This window comes from Dendrobates tinctorius, unplaced genomic scaffold (assembly GCF_039654945.1).
Source record: "Dendrobates tinctorius isolate UK_male_01 unplaced genomic scaffold, ASM3965494v1 ptg000010l, whole genome shotgun sequence".
NCBI classification, from domain to species: domain Eukaryota; kingdom Metazoa; phylum Chordata; class Amphibia; order Anura; family Dendrobatidae; genus Dendrobates; species Dendrobates tinctorius.
In genome coordinates, this window is record NW_027361678.1 from 2,347,261 (window position 1) to 2,366,663 (window position 19,403).

The following is a 19,403-nucleotide window of genomic DNA, read 5'->3' on the forward strand; positions in this document are numbered from 1 at the left end:
GCGATAGCAGGAGCGCCGTTACATGGAGACTGGCTGTGTTTTCCCGCGTTATACTGAGCCGGCGTCTTTATATGTGACGAAACAGCTGCAGTGAAATCACTATCGCCCCGCCCACGTGGTCCTCCTGTGAGAAGCGGAGAGATCAGTGCGGGGAGGAGGTCAGTGATTGCGGGGGCAAATATCACTGTTCGGTAATATTGGGGAGGTGCGCTGTGACGCCCCCATAGTCTTAGGCCTGTGTCCTTGTCGCATGTGGCTTATAGGTCACGTGGTCCCTGGCTCTATCAGCCTGTGCCGGGTACTGAAGGACCATTCATAGCCGGTAGTGTGACCTCTCCTCGGTGGGCCCCTGTGGAGAGTGACTCACCGGCATCTATTGATGAGCTGCAGTACCAGTAACGGCCACCACTGTGTGTGGCGCTGTGTATTGGTCAGTGGTGAGGTGGTGCTTCCTGGATCTTGGCATCTACTTTGTTAAGCTGAACTGCAGGAGTCGGACCCCACTGATCAATGATTAATAGCCTAACCCTAAGGAGAACCTGGGGGTCACTGAGAAGGTGCCAAGTGTGGTCTTGTATGAAGTGGACGTGCTCCTGCTCGATCTCTGCAAGCGGCAGCTCCACTCCAGTCAGACATTTAGAACGTATCCTGCAGATCTCCCATAAATGTCTGGGATGGGGACACCCTTTAATACAGACATTGTATAACTCAATGGCTCTATTCAACACCTCCAAGTATTATCAAAGGGTCATGGTGTCCCTTCATGGTTGTGTGGGTCTCTTTATCTTACCTACCAAGCGTTAATAACGTCATCAGCAGCCATAGTGATGAATGACCTTACTGTCACATTCAAGGTCACCCATGTAAATGGGCAGTGTTAGAGAACAGCCCTTTAACCATGCATCAGTGACATTTATCCATCCATGACGGCTTTTTAACCCCCCCATCATATTTTGCATTGAAACCTTAGGGTGTGTGCACACGGTGCGGATTCTGCTGCGTTGTACAGTACCTATATTTCCTATGGAAATTAAAGGATGCTGTGCACATGCTGCGGATTTTTCCGCGGTTTACAATCCGCAGCATGTCAATTGTTTGGTGTAAAACCGCAGGCAAAACCGAAGATGGATTTACCTGCGGTTTTCTCTCCAAAATCCGCACACCCAAAAAACTACGTGTGCACATAGCCGAAGATGCATTTTTGTTGTTTGCAAAAACTAGACTGTGGTTCTTGTCTTGTATTTCCAGGTGACTGATTTATAAAATCTAAGAGACATGGAGGCTCAAATATCAGAATCGGATCAAATCAAACAGGTACATCTGCTCATTAAACACCTTCCATCTGGTTAAAAGGGATGTGCACTACTTAGAATAGGTCACCAGTATCAGACCGGTGAGGGTACTACACCCGCCAGGTTCATGGATCAGATGTAAAGTGTGAGGATTAGACCAGCACCGCTCCGTCACCCTGTGTATTGGCCATTGCTGGGTACAGCTGATCAGAGAATAGTCGTTGATACGCAGCAGCCACTACACACTGTATGGAGGGGTGCGGTTCTCCTTACGTCATTTATGTACAGCCGGTGGTAACAATGAATTGAGCATCGGAGACAGCCCCTTTAAATAGGATCCTATCTATTTTTATTTAGCCCCACTTCTAGTTGTAGAAGTCTGTACATGGCCCCCATTCCAGTCTGGGTTCTGCCACAGGAGCTGTACGCCGCACACTTGTTACTGTACGACTTGGGAATGACCACAGGAAAGCCGCTGACGTTACTATCGCCTCTAACATTTGGGAAAAGTTCTTTATTTCACTTTTATGTGCATATAATTGGTTCAAGTCCAGCTTTCAGACGCTTTTCTTGTTCTTCGCAGTTTAAAGAATTTCTTGGGACTTATAATAAACTGACAGAAAACTGCTTCCTGGACTGTGTGAAGGATTTTACTACACGGGAGGTTAAGGCTGAAGAGGTAGGTCTGCGTCCTTCTCATAGATGATGTAGGCTGATGAGTACTTATGTGTCATAGAAGCAATTGATTGGGATCGTTTGGGGCACCTATAGTTGCTTGTATAGTGCAGTTGCCCCTGAGCTGGTGGAGACTAGCTACTGTGATGTATTCCATATACTCCTCTCCTACCTGTACGCAGCACATATTCAGCAAGCATATTCAGCAAGAAGAGTCTTGAGGAGATCATTTGCATATTCCCAGTGCCTTCTGGGATAAGTGAAGAGTCTCCGCGAGCTCAACGATCACTGGGTTTTGGCCGTTGCAGCTGAAAAGAGGAAATCGGAAAACCAGGGGAAGAGTCTTGAGGAGATCATTTGCATATTCCCAGTGCCTTCTGGGATAAGTGAAGAGTCTCCGCGAGCTCAACGATCACTGGGTTTTGGCCGTTGCAGCTGAAAAGAGGAAATCGGAAAACCAGGGGAAGAGTCTTGAGGAGATCATTTGCATATTCCCAGTGCCTTCTGGGATAAGTGAAGAGTCTCCGCGAGCTCAACGATCACTGGGTTTTGGCCGTTGCAGCTGAAAAGAGGAAATCGGAAAAACCGCGCGCCTTTCGGCGCGCGAATTTGGGCTCATCTTTCATCGTTTTTAAGAAATCTCAAGATGGAAGAGGCCAGGAGCCATTTGGTGAGCTGCATTTCTTGCTACATGTTCACAGACTTACCAGTGGAAAAGCCAAACTTCACATGCCACAAATGCAAGCTTGTGTCCCTGTTGGAGGAAAAGTTGCAAAATCTCGAAGAGAGGTTAGCTACGTTGAAGATCATTAAGGAAGGTGAAGAGTTCTTGGACAGAGCAGAATTATCTCTTCATGTTACAGAAAGAGAAGAAATTCGAAGTGCACCTGAAGAAACAGAGGAATGGAGACATGTGACCCAGAGAAGCAGGAGGATCAGGAGGCAGTCAGCACCCATACTGCTCAGAAACCAGTACCAGGCTCTCACGCAGGAAAATGATGAAGAAATACATCAGGATAAGACTTTGCCAACAAGCAGCAACCTTGTACGCCTTCAGAGTCCTCCTGGATGGAGAAAGAAAAATGTTGTGAAGAAGAAACGGAGAGTGGTGGTCATGGGGGATTCCCTGTTGAGAGGAACAGAGGCCGCTATCTGCAGACCGGATATAACTTCAAGAGAAATGTGCTGTCTTCCAGGTGCAAAAATTAAAGATGTGTCTGACAGGATATCAGGACTCTTCAGACCTACAGATGACTACCCATTCCTGCTACTACATGTGGGGACAAATGACACCGCAAGAAACGACCTGGAAACCATCTGCAGAGACTTTGAAGACTTAGGCAAGAAAGTGAAAGAACTGGGAGCGCAGGTGGTCTTCTCTTCCATCCTCCCAGTGGATGGCCATGGAACAAGGAGGTGGAATAAGATTCTGCAGGTGAACAACTGGCTACGTCGATGGTGCCGTCAGCAAGGATTTGGATTTCTGGATCACGGAGTGAACTACTTATACGATGGACTACTTGCTAGAGATGGGGTGCACCTTACGAAGACTGGAAAGCATGTATTTGGAAGTCGCCTTGCTACACTTGTAAGGAGAGCTTTAAACTAGAACAACATGGGAAGGGAAGCAAAAGACCAGAAAAAGCCATACACCTGACAAATGCTATTGAGAACTCTGCTATTAGAAGTGGAAAGGAAGAACAAAGACGAAAGAATCTAATTAATAAAAATATTGGAGAAAGAGAAACCAATCACAAACTAAAATGTTTCTATACTAATGCACAAAGCATGGGCAACAAACAAGGAGAATTGGAACTACTAACACAGGAACAGAAATATGATGTCATTGGAATCACTGAAACTTGGTGGGACAATACACATGATTGGAATACAAGACTAGAAGGATACAACTTATTTGCAAGAAACAGACTTGATAAACGAGGAGGGGGTGTCGCATTGTATGTTAGAAACGCGTATATCTGCACAGAGATTGAAGCTTCAGAGACTGGGAGTTCTGTGGAAACTGTTTGGGTAAGAATACAAGGACAGAACAATGGAAAGGACACCATTGTAGGCATTTACTACAGGCCGCCTGTGCAAGCCGAAGATATAGATGAACTCTTTATGCATCAGATGGCCAAGTTCTCCAAAAAATATGACATAGTTGTCATGGGAGATTTCAACTATCCAGACATTTGTTGGGAATCTCTCTCAGGCAAAACTAACAGGTCAAGGAAATTCTTATCCTCTCTTGCTGACAACTTTATCTTCCAAAAGGTAAGGGAGAAAACAAGGGGAACTGCTACCTTGGATCTAATCCTTATAAACAGGGAGGAAATGGTTGAGGAGGTAAAAGTGGCTGGGACCCTAGGAGGTAGCGACCATGCTATTTTAGAATTTTGGATTACTAGAGGTGGAAGACCTGTGAAGACTCAGACGTCAAGGTTAGATTTCAGAAAGGCAGATTTTAAGGGATTCAGAAAGAGAATTGGAGGGATCCAATGGCTGGATATCCTTAAAGACAAAAATGTCCAGGAAGGATGGGAAATCTTGAAAAATGAAATTCTCAAAGCACAGTTGTTAACAATTCCGAAAAGAGGGAAGAATAGGAAGCAGTTAAGGAAACCAGGATGGATGAACACAGAACTTAAGCACATGCTAAAAAGGAAGAAAAAAATGTTTATAAAATGGAAAGAGGGAGGCATATCTAAAGAAGAATATAATGCTGTCTGCAGAACCTGCAGGGCACAAATCAGATTAGCTAAAGCTGAAAATGAACTGAGGCTTGCAAGAGATGTCAAAAGCAATAATAAAGGATTTTGGGGATATGTCAAAAGTAAAAGAAAAGTCAAAGATGCTATAGGATTTTTACAGGGTGAAAATGATGAAATGGTAAGACAGGATGTTGAGAAGGCTGAACTTTTAAATTCCTATTTTGCATCTGTTTTCTCTCAGAAAGGAAATGCAACATCAACTGTTATTCACTGTCCTATTAAGGGAATAGAAGAATCCAGGATATCTATAAACAGAAAGATAGTGAGGAAACACTTAGCTAACCTAAATGAATTCAAGTCTCCAGGTCCAGATGAATTACACCCCAGAGTACTGAAGGAGATAGCAGAAGAAATTTTTGAACCCCTCTCCATAATCTTTGAAAATTCTTGGAGAACAGGAGAAGTGCCAGAAGACTGGAGAAGAGCAAATGTTGTTCCTATCTTCAAAAAGGGGAAGAAGGTGGACCCAGGCAACTATAGGCCGGTGAGTCTGACTTCTATACCAGGAAAGATCTTTGAACAAATTATTAAACAACATGTATGTCAATACCTGGATAAGAATGAAGTGATTAAACAGAGTCAGCATGGGTTTGTAACTAATAAGTCATGTCAGACTAACTTAATTTCCTTCTATGATGGTATCACTGATTGGGTGGATCAAGGAAATGCTGTAGATATAGTATATCTTGACTTCAGCAAAGCATTTGACAAAGTCTCTCATACAATCCTTATTGAAAAAATGACTAAGTATGGAATGGACAAGGCAACTGTTAGGTGGATTCATAACTGGCTTAGTGATCGGACCCAAAGAGTGGTCGTAAATGGCTGTACATCCAGTTGGAAGAATGTCTCAAGTGGGGTACCACAGGGCTCTGTCCTGGGCCCTGTATTGTTCAACATCTTTATCAACGATTTAGATGAAGGAATTGAGGGTAAACTGATTAAATTTGCTGATGACACAAAGCTAGGAGGGATAGCTAATACTAGAGAAGAGAGAGAGAGGATTCAAAAAGATTTAAATAAACTGGAGAAGTGGGCAGCAACTAACAGAATGGTTTTTAACAGGGAGAAATGCAAAGTACTACATCTGGGCAATAAAAATGAAAAAAGCATATATAGAATGGGAGGAATAGGGCTAAGTGACAGCACATGTGAAAAAGACTTGGGTATACTAATAGATCACAGACTGAATATGAGTCAACAGTGTGATGCAGCAGCAAAAAAGGCAAATGCAATTCTAGGATGTATTAACAGAAGCATACAGTCTAGATCACGTGAAGTCATTATTTCCCTCTACTCCTCTTTGGTCAGACCTCATCTGGAATATTGTGTCCAGTTTTGGGCACCACATTTTAAAAAAGACATCAACAAACTGGAGCAAGTTCAGAAAAGAGCGACCAGAATGGTGACCGGTCTGCAAACCCTGTCTTATGAGGAAAGGTTGCAGGATTTGGGAATGTTTAGTTTGCAAAAGAGAAGACTGAGAGGAGACTTAATAGCTGTCTACAAATATCTAAAGGGCTGTCACATTGTAGAAGGATCAACTTTATTCTCATTTGCACAAGGAAAGACTAGAAGCAATGGGATGAAACTGAATGGGAAGAGACACAGATTAGATATTAGAAAAAACTTTTTGACAGTTAGAGTGATCAATGAGTGGAACAGGCTGCCACGAGAAGTGGTGAGTTCTCCTTCAATGGAAGTCTTCAAACAGAGGCTGGACAGACATCTGACTGGGATGATTTAGCGAATCCTGCTTTGAGCAGGGGGTTGGACCAGATGGCCCAGGAGGTCCCTTCCAACTCTACGATTCTATGATTCTATGATAAGCAGTGTTACTGTGCTTTCAGCACTGGAGTGAGTTAAAACACTTATTAAAAAGCATCTCCATGGGTGTGCTATAGATATTGTAATGAGACTCTGTCAGTGGTCACCTGGCAGCTCTATGAATGGCTACCACGGACGGGCTTACTGGATCCCGGGAGTTAAGTTGGCATTCATCCTTTTATCTCTGTATCTGGTCTTACACTGGGGCCACATTGTCATTTGTTGGTGGAACAGGTTTGCAGAAGGGGTCAGGTTGCTGGGTCAGAGCCAGACAGGCCGACAAGGTTCAAAATTAAAAGATGCAAGAGTAGGCCGCAAACGGGCCGAGCTCGGAAGAGGAAGGCGATAGATCAGAGAAGGCAGCTTTACCCAACAGCTCCCAGCAGTAAGCTGGTGGCTTTATTAGGGTGTGATGCTGTCCAATTGGCCAAAGCTGGGAGCTGCATATTACATACAGTACTTGTCAGACTGGACGGCACCATAGGTCCCTACCACCCTGATCTTAGTGGCTGGACAGAATCTGCACTTCCCAGAGCTTCTGCCCACGATGTCTCCTCCGTCACCAACACCCCCTGCAGAATGAATACGGTGGCGCTTGCTGACAGAAGCAGATGTCATAAGAGCAGGTACCAGAGAAGTTGTGACATATTACAAGTTTTCTTATATTTACTGGTACTTTTAATTGAAGAAACGGCAACCATTTTATGCATGTCCATGTTTGTGCAGCTGTCTCATTATAAAAAGAGTATCATATATTTGCGGAAAGTAACCCCTAAAGTTTCACAAAGATTGATGCTTCACAACTTTGTTTGAGCCATTACTAACCTGCACTCTTCTTTCTACTGTTAGGTTACTTGCTCGGAGCACTGTCTACAGAAGTATCTGAAAATGACACAGAGGATATCCATGAGATTTCAGGAGTATCACATACAACAGAACGAGGCCTTGGCCGCCAAAACAGGACTCATTGGTCAGCCACGATAAGAGTTGGGATCGCTGATGGAGGTCCTATCAGTCCAGCCAACAACATGCTGTGCTGTCCAGAAAAGAAGGCTCTGAAGACGGGTTGTGCCTGTCTACTAGAAGAGCCCCAGGTGCTGAAGACTGGCTGACATCAGAAGAAGACTGGACATGGGAGGCAATCCTAGATTGTGCTTCCTAACTAGTGTCCTCTATTAAATATTCTGAACACTTTTCTAATAAGAATCAACTATCGTTATTATGATGGAAAAATTGATTACCTGCTTGTCTTTCTTGAAGATATGACAGAAGATAATGTTCCATATTCTACAAGCTGAAGCCGTAATGGTCCAGTGAAATAAACTTGATTGTAAGGATGAATTGTTGAATGTCTTTGTACTTTTCTACTTATTTTTTTTATAAAGCTTTCAGAAATAGCACCACCCTTGATCATTGGTTGGGTGTAGTATTGCAGCTCCATTCTCTTCATCGGGGCGGAGTTGTAATACCAGATCCATAACTGGGCAAGTTATCCATCTATAGGTCCACCACTACTATATAGTCTATGCCAGGGCTAGTCAATCATATGAGAATCTTGTGTTTGCAGTTATGTGCAAGATAACAGCAGTGTGTTTAAAACGACTGAGAAAAAGTTCAGTCCTCATATTAGCATTTATTTCCATAGGTGCTGAGAGCTGCACATTCAGTTTTAAGTGGAAACCTGAATAACATATCCATTTTTAAACTGAAAATGAAGAAAAAGGGAGTAAGTGGTTCAAATAATCAGTGTCTGCCACCAGACATGGGTGTATGCTGCCGACACTATGTACAAACAGGCTAATTCCTATACACCCACCGAATGGAGCCAAGCTGATCAGTTTTAGCTTAGTGGCAGTAGGAGGCAGACACGTGCTGCTCTCAGCCCCATTTCTACCTTAAGTTTGATGTTTTTTTTTTAATCTCCCTTTTTTGCAGATACAGCTTGTGACTACAGGCGACAGAGTGGAAATGTCACTCTGATTCCCCCCCACCCCCAAAGAACGGGAGCGCAGTGTGAGATTACGCACTACTGTGCCCTCTCGTGTCTACCAGGCAGGATCCTATCCCCCCTAACACGTTGAGTGTTCAGGGTATCCGCACAGAGGTACAGGCGGACAGTCCTTGCCTCCATTCCCTTGCCACATAGCACCCCCCAGACATGCAGGATGGGTAGATGGAACCAGTACCTCTAGCCGCCTGACAAACAGCCTACGGGACCAGGTACCTTCCAGTCGCCCAACAAAATTGAGAATGACTGACAGGCTTCCCCATCACGCTGCGAAGATGAATGCCAGGGTCTCCTGGATAGGTATTGCCCCTTCCTAAAGCCCAGGAAAATAAGAGTTGCTCCCTGTAAAACTCATATATATTTATATAAAATAGTAAGGCCAGTTTTATATTAAATGCGGACTTGTGTTTTTCACCCCGTGTCTTTCCTGAGAAGCGAAGATGGAGCTCTACGGTCATGAGCAGCTCATTAGGGTCATTTTACTATTTTTTTCAGCCCAGCCATGACCCCCCTCGCAGCTATGGTTGCCCAGCGGCCTAGTTTCTAAACCCCGCCATCTTTCTTCCCCTGATTCTGGCATTACACCGCAATATGAAGAGGTGAGCTGCATCCAGACCTGCACTGTCGCTGTGTTTGGGATGGTTCTCAACTGACTAGAAGCTCAGGGCTCAGCAGCAGTTTCCCTCTGTTCTCCAAACCCCAGCTGCCCAGTAGGTGGATCTATTTTTCAATTGATATTTACGCTCAATTGTCAGGAGCACCCTTCCCACCACCACTCTCAAAATAATATAGTATAACAGGACATGAGTACAGGACAGACTTCATGGCTGCTCAGCCGGACGTCAGCAGCTGCTATTTTGCTTAAGTCAGGTCTCTAGACATCGACTGCGGCACTGGAGTGCTCTTTCTGTGCTCTCCTCTCCCAGGTTACATCCACGGTGAGTCAGCCAAGGACAAATCACAGATGTGGTACTAGTGTTCTGTCCACTAATCAGTGAGTCAGCCGCACCATCTACCATGTACCTTTATGGTCCATGTTTTCTCTGCACTATCCAGTGAATCAGATGCTGCATCCACCAAGTGCCTCGTGGTCGACTGCAGCAGCAGTACTAGTGTTCTCCCCCCCACTACCAAGAGAGTCATATGCACCATCTACCACATGCCTCACGGTTGATTGCAGCAGCGGTTCCTGTTCACTACCCAGTGAGTCAGGAGCACCATCTTCTACGTACCTCAAGGTCGATTGCACCAGCGATCCAAGCTTTCTTTCCACCATCCAGTGAGTTGGACATGCCATGCACAACATGGCCAATCACAGCAGAAAGGAAAGTGCCCTGTTCCCTATCCGGAAAGTCAGATGCGCCATCTACCACGTACCAGATGAGGGGTTGCAACAAGTGCACTGTCCACGATCCAGACACACTTCTTGCCACGCACCTCACTCCGATTATGGTTGCATTCCAGGTGCGTTGCTCACCATCCAGTTAAGCCCGTCACCAACTATAAAATAAGTCAGAACTAGAGTTGGGCAAATTTGTTCGGGTCCCTGCTTATTCGGCAAGCTCAGGATCTCTATCTACCATGAACTACATTACTATCTACAGCGCGGTCCACATGCACTACCCATTATCCCGTGAGTTAGACCCACCATGTGATCCACATGACTAATAGCAACACCTTTTTTTAGCGCTCTGTCCACTACCTAGTGACTCAGATCCAAGATCTACAATGATCCTCAAGGCTGATCGCAGCACGATCCAAGTAATTTTAAGCAATCTCATCACCTCAACTGTTTGTCGGTACCCTTTCTTCCATACAGAGATCGGATAACACCTTGTCCTTCGCAAGCTGGAGCCAAAGTATGAGACCCTCTTCAGCCCTGGAACTGATTGCCGAACATCATGTAAAGGAGCTCCCTCCTCCAGTAAAAATTGTGTCCTCAGTTTTCAGATTTGCAATCCTGATTTTTCCCTCCCAGAGATTACATTATGACTCTCACCCTCACTGTCTCACCCAGACAGCCCGTTCCAGCTTACGGAATCCCTGGTTTAGGGGCCCGTCCCACATAGCGAGATCGCTGATTTTGTGACGCATCAGCAATCTCGCTGTGTGTGGTACGCATCAGCGACCGGCCCCCCTGGGCCATTTTTTGATCGTTGGTCTCCCACTGGCCAGCATGCATTGCTGCATGTGGCAGCGGGAGACCATCGATCAGTGAGCTCCCAGTGCTGTAAACAGACGCTGTGAGCTGGTGTCCAAGGTAAATATCGGGTAACTAAGCGCGCGCGGCGCTTAGTTACCTGCTGTGTACCTTGAATACCAGTGTGCTCATGCTGGAAGCTGGCATCCAAGGTAAACAGGGTGTAACTAAGTGCCGAGTGCACTTAGTTACCCGATATTTACCTTGTATACCAACTCAGCGCGAGGCTCCGAGAACAGATTTTACGGTAAGCAACCGAAAAATCCTGTTTTCTATATAGCTTCATTTTGGGACACAGGAACCATGGGACGTCCGAAAGCAGTCCCTGGGAGGGAAACAGCAGAAAACTCCATTCAGGTCGGAGAACTCACCACTGCTGCCTGCAAGATCCTTCTGCCTAGGCTGGCGTCTGCCGAAGCGTAGATATGGACCTCAGGGGCTGGCTGGGCCGGGTGGCAGAGAGGCATTTGCCCCCCGGGCCGGTTAATTAGCATCAGACAAGGCCACGCCGCTCGCCCGCCCTGCAGCCACAGCGTGTACATTACATGATAGAAAAAAACATGGCCGTTGCCACGCCGGCGAGGCCCGCAGTAGTGAAGAGAGGAGAGTGAGCGGTCAGCCACACAGAGCAGACACAACGCGGGGCGAAAGGGCGGGACTCAGTCACTGCACTGACTGCAGGCTGAGACTGCGTTGCCGTGGCAGCCGACGGCGCGCTGGGATTGGAGCAGTAGCGTAGCTCTAATCTCTTCTGTATGCACAGGACCTATGATGAGGCCACAGGAGGGGAGGAGTCGGGTCACATGATGAGGGTCCTCAGTGAATGCAGGACTCTGCTGCTTGTCATTGTGCTGGATGAGGGGAAGTTTGTGTGTGGGGTCAGGAGAGGTTTACAGGGTGGATGTAGCAGAGCCGTGTGTGTACGAGATGTACGGAGTGGAGCCGCGTGTGTACGAGGTGCAAGGAGCAGAGCCGTGTGTGTACGAGGTGCAAGGAGCAGAGCCGTGTGTGTACGAGGTGTGCAGAGTGGAGCCGCGTGTGTACGGAGCAGAGCCGCGTGTATATGAGGTGTACGGAGTAGAGATGCGTTTGTACACACAGGGTTCCACTCAATACACTTTGTACAAAGTGTACGGAGCGGAGCCGTGTGTGTTCAAGGTGCACGGAGTGGAGCGGTGTGTGTGCGAGGTGTGCGGAGCGGAGCAGTGTGTACGAGGTGCACGGAGTGGAGCCGTGTGTGTGCGAGGTGTGCAGAGCGGACCCATGTGTGTACGAGGTGTACGGAGCGGACCCATGTGTGTACGAGGTGTACGGAGCAGAGATGCGTTTGTACGAAGTGTATTGAGCGGAGCCCTGTCTGTACAAAGTGTACGGAGCGGAGCCATATGTGTACAAGGTGTACAGAGCTGAGCCTCATGTGTACAAGGTGTACAGAGCGGAGCCATGTTTGTACGAGGTGTACGGAGCGGAGCCATGTGTGTACGAGGTGTAGAGAGCAGAGATGCGTTTGTCCGAAGTGTAATGAGCGGAACCGTGTGTACAAAGTGTACGGAGCGGAGCCATATGTGTACAAGGTGTAAGGCGCTGTGTGTGTACAAGGTGTACGGAGCAGAGCCGTGTGTGTATGAGGTGTACAGAGCGGAGCCACGTGTGTACAAGGTGTACAGAGCAGAGATGCATTTGTACGAAGTATATTGAGTGGAACCCTGTGTACAAAGTGTATGGAGCGGAGCCATATGTGTACAAGGTGTACGGAGCTGAGCCCCGTGTGTACAAGGTGTACAGAGCGGAGCTGTGTGTACGAGGTGTACGGAACGGATCCGCGTGTGTACGAGGTGTACGGAGTGGAACAGTGTACGAGGTGTATGGAGCTCAGCCGTGTGTACGAGGTGTATGGAGCGGAGCCGTGTGTACGAAGTGTATGGAGCAGAGCCCCGTGTGTACAAGGTGTACGGAGCGGAGCCGTGTGTGTATGCGGTGTACAGAGCGGAGCCACGTGTGTACAAGGTGTACGGAGCAGAGATGCGTTTGTACGAAGTATATTGAGCGGAACCCTGTGTACAAAGTGTACGGAGCGGAGCCATATGTGTACAAGGTGTACGGAGCTGAGCCCCGTGTGTACAAGGTGTACAGAGCGGAGCTGTGTGTACGAGGTGTACGTAACGGATCCGCGTGTGTACGAGGTGTACGGAGTGGAACAGTGTGTATGAGGTGTACGGAGCAGAGCCGCGTGTGTACGAAGTGTACGGAGCAGAGATACATGCAAGGCAAGGAACAATAGCACAGGGATCAGGATATTCTGCCTCTTGGAGAGCGGACGGAGAGGTACAAGGCAAGGAAAAGAACAATAGCACAGGGATCAGGATACTCTGCCTCCTGGAGGGCAGACGGGGAGGTAAAAGGCAAGGTACAAGGACACAGACTAGGATATTTTGCCTCCTAGAGGGCGGAAAGACAGGCACAGACACAGGACTAGGAATCAAGCCTCCAGAGAAGGCGAATCATAGAACAGGACCTGGCAACTCTGCAGCAAGACACTGAGTTAAGTCTTTGCTTAGGCAGCTACCACTGGGTGGAGCTGCCCTAAAATACTAGAGGCCTCTAGGTAATTGGCCAGGGACACAGACAAGTGCACCCTGATTCCATAAGAAACAGAGTTCTGGCGCCGCCCCCCTATGCACACAGCCAGGAAGCATGCAGAGAGCAAATAGGAGGCAAGAAGCACACAGCATGGAGCCGGCAGCAGACAGAACACACAGCAAGGCCTGGAGCAGTGAGTAAGTTGGTGTGTGGGGGATGGGAGGCCATGCAGTGATGCCGGCAAGGTTTGTTACAGCTAGCATCAAGTCCAGCTTGGAGAAAAGCCAAAATGGAAGGAAGCGACAAAGTCATCGGTGGACTGTCATTGGACTCACACCGGCAGAAATAGTCTTTCCAGGTCCGATAATAGACCCTGGAAGACGACGGCTTCCTAGCCTAGATCATGGTGCAAGTCACCCGATCGGAGAAACCGGACGCTCTCAGAACCGCGGTTTCAACACCCACGCCGTCAATTTGAGTGGCCGAGAACTCTGGTGGCAGATTGGTCCTTGTGACAGAAGATCTGGCCTGTCTGGGAGCCTCCAAGGGGCATCTGCCAGAAGATTGACAATTTCTGCGAACCAAGACCTTCTGGGCCAATCTGGTGTAATCAGAATGACTGGCACGCCATCCGCTTTGATCTTCTTCAACAGCCTGGGAAGAAAGGGAAGGAGAGGAAACAGATAGGGAAGCGCAAATTGACACCAGGGAATGGCCAGAGCATCGGCGCCCACCACGAGAGGGGCGCGGGACCTGAAGATGAACCGTTGAACCTTCCTGTTCAGCCGGGATGCCATGAGGTCCACATCCAGAGTTCCCCATTGAAGGCAAAACTGATGGAAGACCACCTGATGCAGGGACCACTCTCCTGCCGCGAGACCCTCATGGCTGAGAAAATCGGCGGCCCAGTTGTCCATGCCGGGAATATGCACTGCGAATATTGCCGGAACCTTCATCTCTGCCCAGAGGAGGATCTTGGATACCTCAGCCATTGCCGGGGGACTCTGGGTCCCTCCCTGGTGATTGACATATGGCACTGCTGTGGCATTGTCCATCTGAATTCTGACTGGCAGACCCTTGAGAAGCCTTTCCCAGTGACGGAGGGACAGAAGGATGGTCCTTATCTCTAGGTTGTTGATCGGTAGAGAGGACTTCTGCGCCGACCAACGCCCTTGAACAGTCAGATGGCAAAACACCGCCCCCTAGCCGAGAAGGCTGGATTCAGTTACCACCTGACAATGGCGAGAAGGAAGGACCGGCCCTGGAGGATGAGAGGGGACGACAACCAGTTGAGAGACCACTTGACTCGGGAAGAAAGACGAAGCGGACAATCCAGCGACAAGACAGACCTGTCCCACTGCGAAAGGATGGGCCGCTGAAGTGGTCTCGAATGAAATTGTGCAAAGGGGATTGCTTCTGAGGCTTTCACCATTCTGCCCAGGACCTTCATTGCTGAACGGAAGGAAGGAAGCCGAAGGCCTTGCAGAGAGCGAACTTCTTGTTGGAGGATTGCTCTCTTCTCGTCGGAGAGTAAAACCCTCGCCTTTCGGGTGTTGAATAGCATGCCTAGGAAGACAAGGCACTGAGTCGGAACAAGGCAGGAGTTTTTCCTGTTGACTAGCCACCCAAACTGGGCTAGGGAGGAGAGGACGATGGACAGAATTTCCTGGGCCTGAGAGAGACGGAGACTTGATCAGGATGTCGCCGAGGTACTGGATAAGCACTAGGCCCCTTAGGGGATCCTCAAAATGGCCATCAATGCCGCCATGATCTTTTTGAAGGAACACTAGGATCTGAGCTATTGGAACTGCTTCTCCAGCTACAACTCCTGAGTTTTCTAAGAATTTCTTCCAGGTTCTGGCATAGCTTCTGGTAGTAATTTATTTTCTGCTTTTAAGAAGGGTATTTGTTAAGTTTGGAGAAAAGCCTTTATCCTTTAGCAACGACCGTTCAAAATTCACACCGTCAGATGAAGGCCAGCTACTTGAGGATGGTAGAGCGGGCCCTGGGATAGGAGATCTTGAACGTCTGGCAGGACCCAAAGATCAGACACAGACATGGCCAAAAGGAAGCGATCACTATTACCCTTGCTTTGTCTTTCCTGATTTTTCCCACCACTTGGGGTAGTAAAGATAAGGGAGGGAAGGCTTAGGGTACCGTTACACCTAGCGATGCAACAGCGATGCCGACTAGCGATATGACGCGGTCAGGATCGCTGGTGCATCGCTAGGTGGTCGCTAGTGAGCTGCCACACAGGCAGATCTCACCAGCGACATCGCAAGGGTCGGGGGTCGCTACTTACCTGTCAGACGCGGTGATCCTGACGTCCTCCCGCCCGCGTCCACGCGTCGCTCGTCGGCACCACAGGAAGCGCCCGACGAGAAATGGTCCAGGAGCTTCTCGCGTGACCAGCGATAACCAGCGGGGGAGCCGGTCGGAGGTAAGTATCACACACAGCGATATCGCTAGCAATATCGCTGCTACGTCACAAAATCAGTGACTTTACAGTGATATTGCTAGCGATATCGCAGTGTGTAACGGGGGCTTTAGGCTAGACTGAAGTCCCATTTTATCAGGAAGGCATGTACTGCCAGAGTGTTTTCCCTGGGATTTAGTGAACAGAAATGTCTCACTTTCCTGTTCTTTTTGGTGGTGAAGAGATCTACGTCTGACTGACCCCACCTTCGTACAATCAGGTTGAAAATGGTAGTTTTTAGAGACCATTCCCCTTGCCTTAGGAGGTTGCGGCTTAAGAAGTCCGCTGTGGTATTTTTTTTTCCCTCTTATATGCAGAGCTGTTAAAGATAGAAAATGTTGTTCTGCCAGTTGGACCAAGCGTTCTGTTACTTCCATCAGAGGTCTGGAATGAGCCCCGCCCTGGTGGTTGATATAAGCCACTTCGACCTGATTGTCGGAGAGAACTCGCAAGTGATGACCATGTAGATACACAAGGAGCCATAGATGATAAAAAGCAGGACAAAGGCATAGCTGTATGACCTCGGGTTAATGAAGCTGCACACACATCAGGGAACATGGGTGCCACTTCCAAGGAAAATAGTCTGTATATCCATAGAGAAGAAAGTGGATAGGCACATTCCGTCCTGTGCAAAATAATCCTTTATTGTGGCATCAAGTTACCAACAGCAGGCAGATAAAACCATGGAGCAAGTACAGTCTGTACTTGCGCCATGGTTTTATCTGCCTGCTGTTGGTAACTTAATGCCACAATAAAGGATTATTTTGCACGGGATGGAATGTGCATATTCACTTTCTTCTTTATGGATATACAAGGAGTCTTTTAGCTGCCTGATCTACTGCCGATAATTCTTTTAGGTTAGAAGACATCTCTCCCTGATGATGCTCCCATAGGCCCTGGATTATAACCTCACCCATATGAGCCCCCCAACCACTAGGGCTTGCATCCGTGGTGACTACTCAGGTTATATTATACTCCCAGAGCACCCCTCTGGATAACTTATTCTCCGCAAGCCCCCACTCCAGGGATTTTACAGTGATCCGGGATAAAGTCAGTTGGGCTTCCAAGCAACCCCCAAGAATTTTATCATAACAAAACATCACCCTGTAGCATTCTTGTATGAAGCTGTGCCTACCGGACCGCAGGGATGCAGGACGAGCGAGCGCCCAACAGGGACATGGCCTTCCCGAGGCATTTAGGATTTGATAAACGCAGGCAAATCAACTTTTCGGGTGGTAGACGACACTCCTGATTCGAGAGTCTAAAATTAGGCCTAAAAAACTGCTGCTCTTTCATGGGCTGCAACCGAGCTATCTTGATATTTAGCAGCCACCCTAACCGTTCCAGGGCAGACATTGCTCTTTGCAACTGCTCCAAATAATGGTCCGCTGTTTTGCCTATGATAAGGAAGTCGTCAAAGTAGGGGACTACAAGGGTATCAGATTCACGTAGGTGGGCCATGACTTCAGCTATGACTTTAGTGAATACACGAGGGGTATCTGCAAGGCCAAAGGGAAGGGCGCTATATTGGAAATGCTAAACTGATCCTCCTAAACAAACTGCCACTCTAAGGAACCGCTGATGGGTTACATGAATAGGTACATGGTAATAGGCGTCTTTTAAATCTAACACCACCATGAAGCAGTTTTCAAACAATAGCTTTATTGCTGAACTGATTGTTTCCATTTTGAACGGACGTTTTATGAGAAATTTATTGAGGGCCTTTAAATTGATTATTGTCCTGAAGGAACCATCTGGTTTACAGACCAAAAACAGAGGGGAGTAGAAATCTCTACCCCTCTCTGCTTCCGGCACGTCCACCAGGACTTTTTTGCTGCATAGTTCATGTGCTTCTGATTCAAGGGCAGCCGGCTCTGACGAAGATCTGAGGGGAGTAATCCTAAAATTATTCTGAGGTACACAGGAAAACTCTAATCGCAGTTCTGAAGATATTAGACTCAGAATCCAGTTACTGTTGGAGATCAGGGACCAGGCCGGGTAGAAGGCTGCTAGCCTACCTCCTACCAGTACTGTTAGTCATTGGGAGGGTTTGTTAGTTTCTTGAGATGAGCCTCCAAACATAAATTCCGTACCTTTTCTCTTCCTTTCATCCCATTTAACTCGCTCCCTGGACGACCTCCTCTGATTAATCCTTTTTCTGCTGAAAGGGCGGCTGTGGGAAGGGGTCGGCAAACTGGGAAACTTCTTATCTCCAGCTTTCTCTAAAAGTTCATCTAGGACAGGACCAAACAGGTACTTGTCTTTACATGGGATGGAGCAGAGATGGGATCTGGCCTGAATATCCCTAGGCTAATATTTCAACCACAGCTCCCTTCGTGCTGCATTAGATAGTCCTGCGGCTCTGGCAGCCATCCTTACTGAATCTGCCGAAGCATCGGCTAAAAAATCTGCAGCACTTTGAATTATTGGCAAGGCCTTCAAGATGGATTCTCTCGGGGCTCCGTCTCCTAACGGGGATTCTAGTTGGTCTAGCCAGACCATCATGGATCTGGCTGTGCAAGTAGCAGCCACCGCCGGTCTCAGAGCGCCAGCTGACATTTCCCATGTCCCTTTAAGGAATGAATCCGCTTTTTGTGCATTGGTTCCTTCAAGTAACCCATGTCGTCAAAGGGTATGGAAGACTTTTTAGAGGCCTTAGCCATGGGTGCGTCAATCTTCGAGGCCTTATCCCATCTATCCACCAAGGGATCCTCAAAGGGGTATCTTCATTTAAATGCCGGGGGGAAAGGAGCTCCTTTTTTCCGGTTTCTTCCACTCCCTATCTACCACTATTCAGTGGGAAGGATCTGCGTTTCCTCGGATCTAAACTGCCAAACATTAAGTCCTGTACTGAACGTTCCAGTCTCGCATCCGCTATCCCCATGGTGGACCTCACCAATTTGTCCATCTAGTCTAGGGAAAAACAGAAACGGCTAGAGTCCTCCTCTGAGGATGAAGAAGGAGGCCCTGAGGAATCTTCACCCTTCCTAAGGACAGTCGAGGAATCTGAGTCAGAAAAACTTGCTATAGCTCCACTTATCCTCTTAGAAGACTCCCCGTGACATGGATCTTTCACCTCCATTCTAATTATTTCCCTCAGGCTTGCGGTGAAGTCAGGGGTTTCTTCTGCTACCTGTAGAAGGGGGGGGGTAAGGTACTGCGTTACCTTTAAAACCCTACTGTCTGTCGCACACAAGGCTGACAACTTTCAGGGAAAGCGTACGGCAGGGGGCAACTGCAGAGGGCACATTCCCTGTGTCTCGACTTCCCAGAACACTTCTTCCTCCGGCAGACAGAAAAATATAAGGGGAAGACTGCATCACTGGGTGTAATTTCAAGAAGATCTCTCACCCGAGCAGCAGTAGTAGGTACCGGATCTGGGGGGGGGTGCTGGGGGGGAGATTGGGGGGCGAGCTGATGCTGCTGAACCCTTTACTCTGGAGAAACTTTTGCGGCCAGACTGGCCACTTGTCCGGCCTCCGGCCTTCAGCTGGGGGTTTGTACGAGGTCTCTCTTAAGCATGCTCCTGCTGGTGCTCCTGACCCATCCATTCTGGCAACAGATCAGAAGC

The 19,403-nt window shown here is 47.9% G+C and overlaps 1 protein-coding gene across 2 annotated transcripts; it reads left to right on the plus strand.

Moving 5' to 3' along the window:
- Nucleotides 1-22: 22 nt before the first annotated feature.
- Nucleotides 23-7,909, plus strand: TIMM9 (translocase of inner mitochondrial membrane 9). Of its 2 annotated transcripts, none has more exons than XM_073585650.1 (4): nucleotides 23-158; nucleotides 1,249-1,314; nucleotides 1,876-1,971; nucleotides 7,418-7,909. In XM_073585650.1, the coding sequence occupies exons 2-4, from the start codon at nucleotides 1,276-1,278 to the stop codon at nucleotides 7,550-7,552; spliced, it is 270 nt and encodes an 89-aa protein (XP_073441751.1). In that variant the 5' UTR covers nucleotides 23-158; nucleotides 1,249-1,275; the 3' UTR covers nucleotides 7,553-7,909. The 2 variants fall into 2 exon arrangements, with proteins under 2 accessions (XP_073441751.1, XP_073441754.1); XM_073585653.1 differs by lacking the exon at nucleotides 23-158 and adding an exon at nucleotides 186-205.
- Nucleotides 7,910-19,403: the final 11,494 nt, after the last annotated feature.

Coding starts and splice junctions, on each gene's coding strand:
- TIMM9 (XM_073585650.1), top strand. CDS start 1,276: ATGGAGGCTCAAATATCAGAATCGGATCAAATCAAACAG. Junction 1,315..1,875: donor AATCGGATCAAATCAAACAG/GTACATCTGCTC, acceptor TGTTCTTCGCAG/TTTAAAGAATTTCTTGGGAC. Junction 1,972..7,417: donor GGGAGGTTAAGGCTGAAGAG/GTAGGTCTGCGT, acceptor TTCTACTGTTAG/GTTACTTGCTCGGAGCACTG.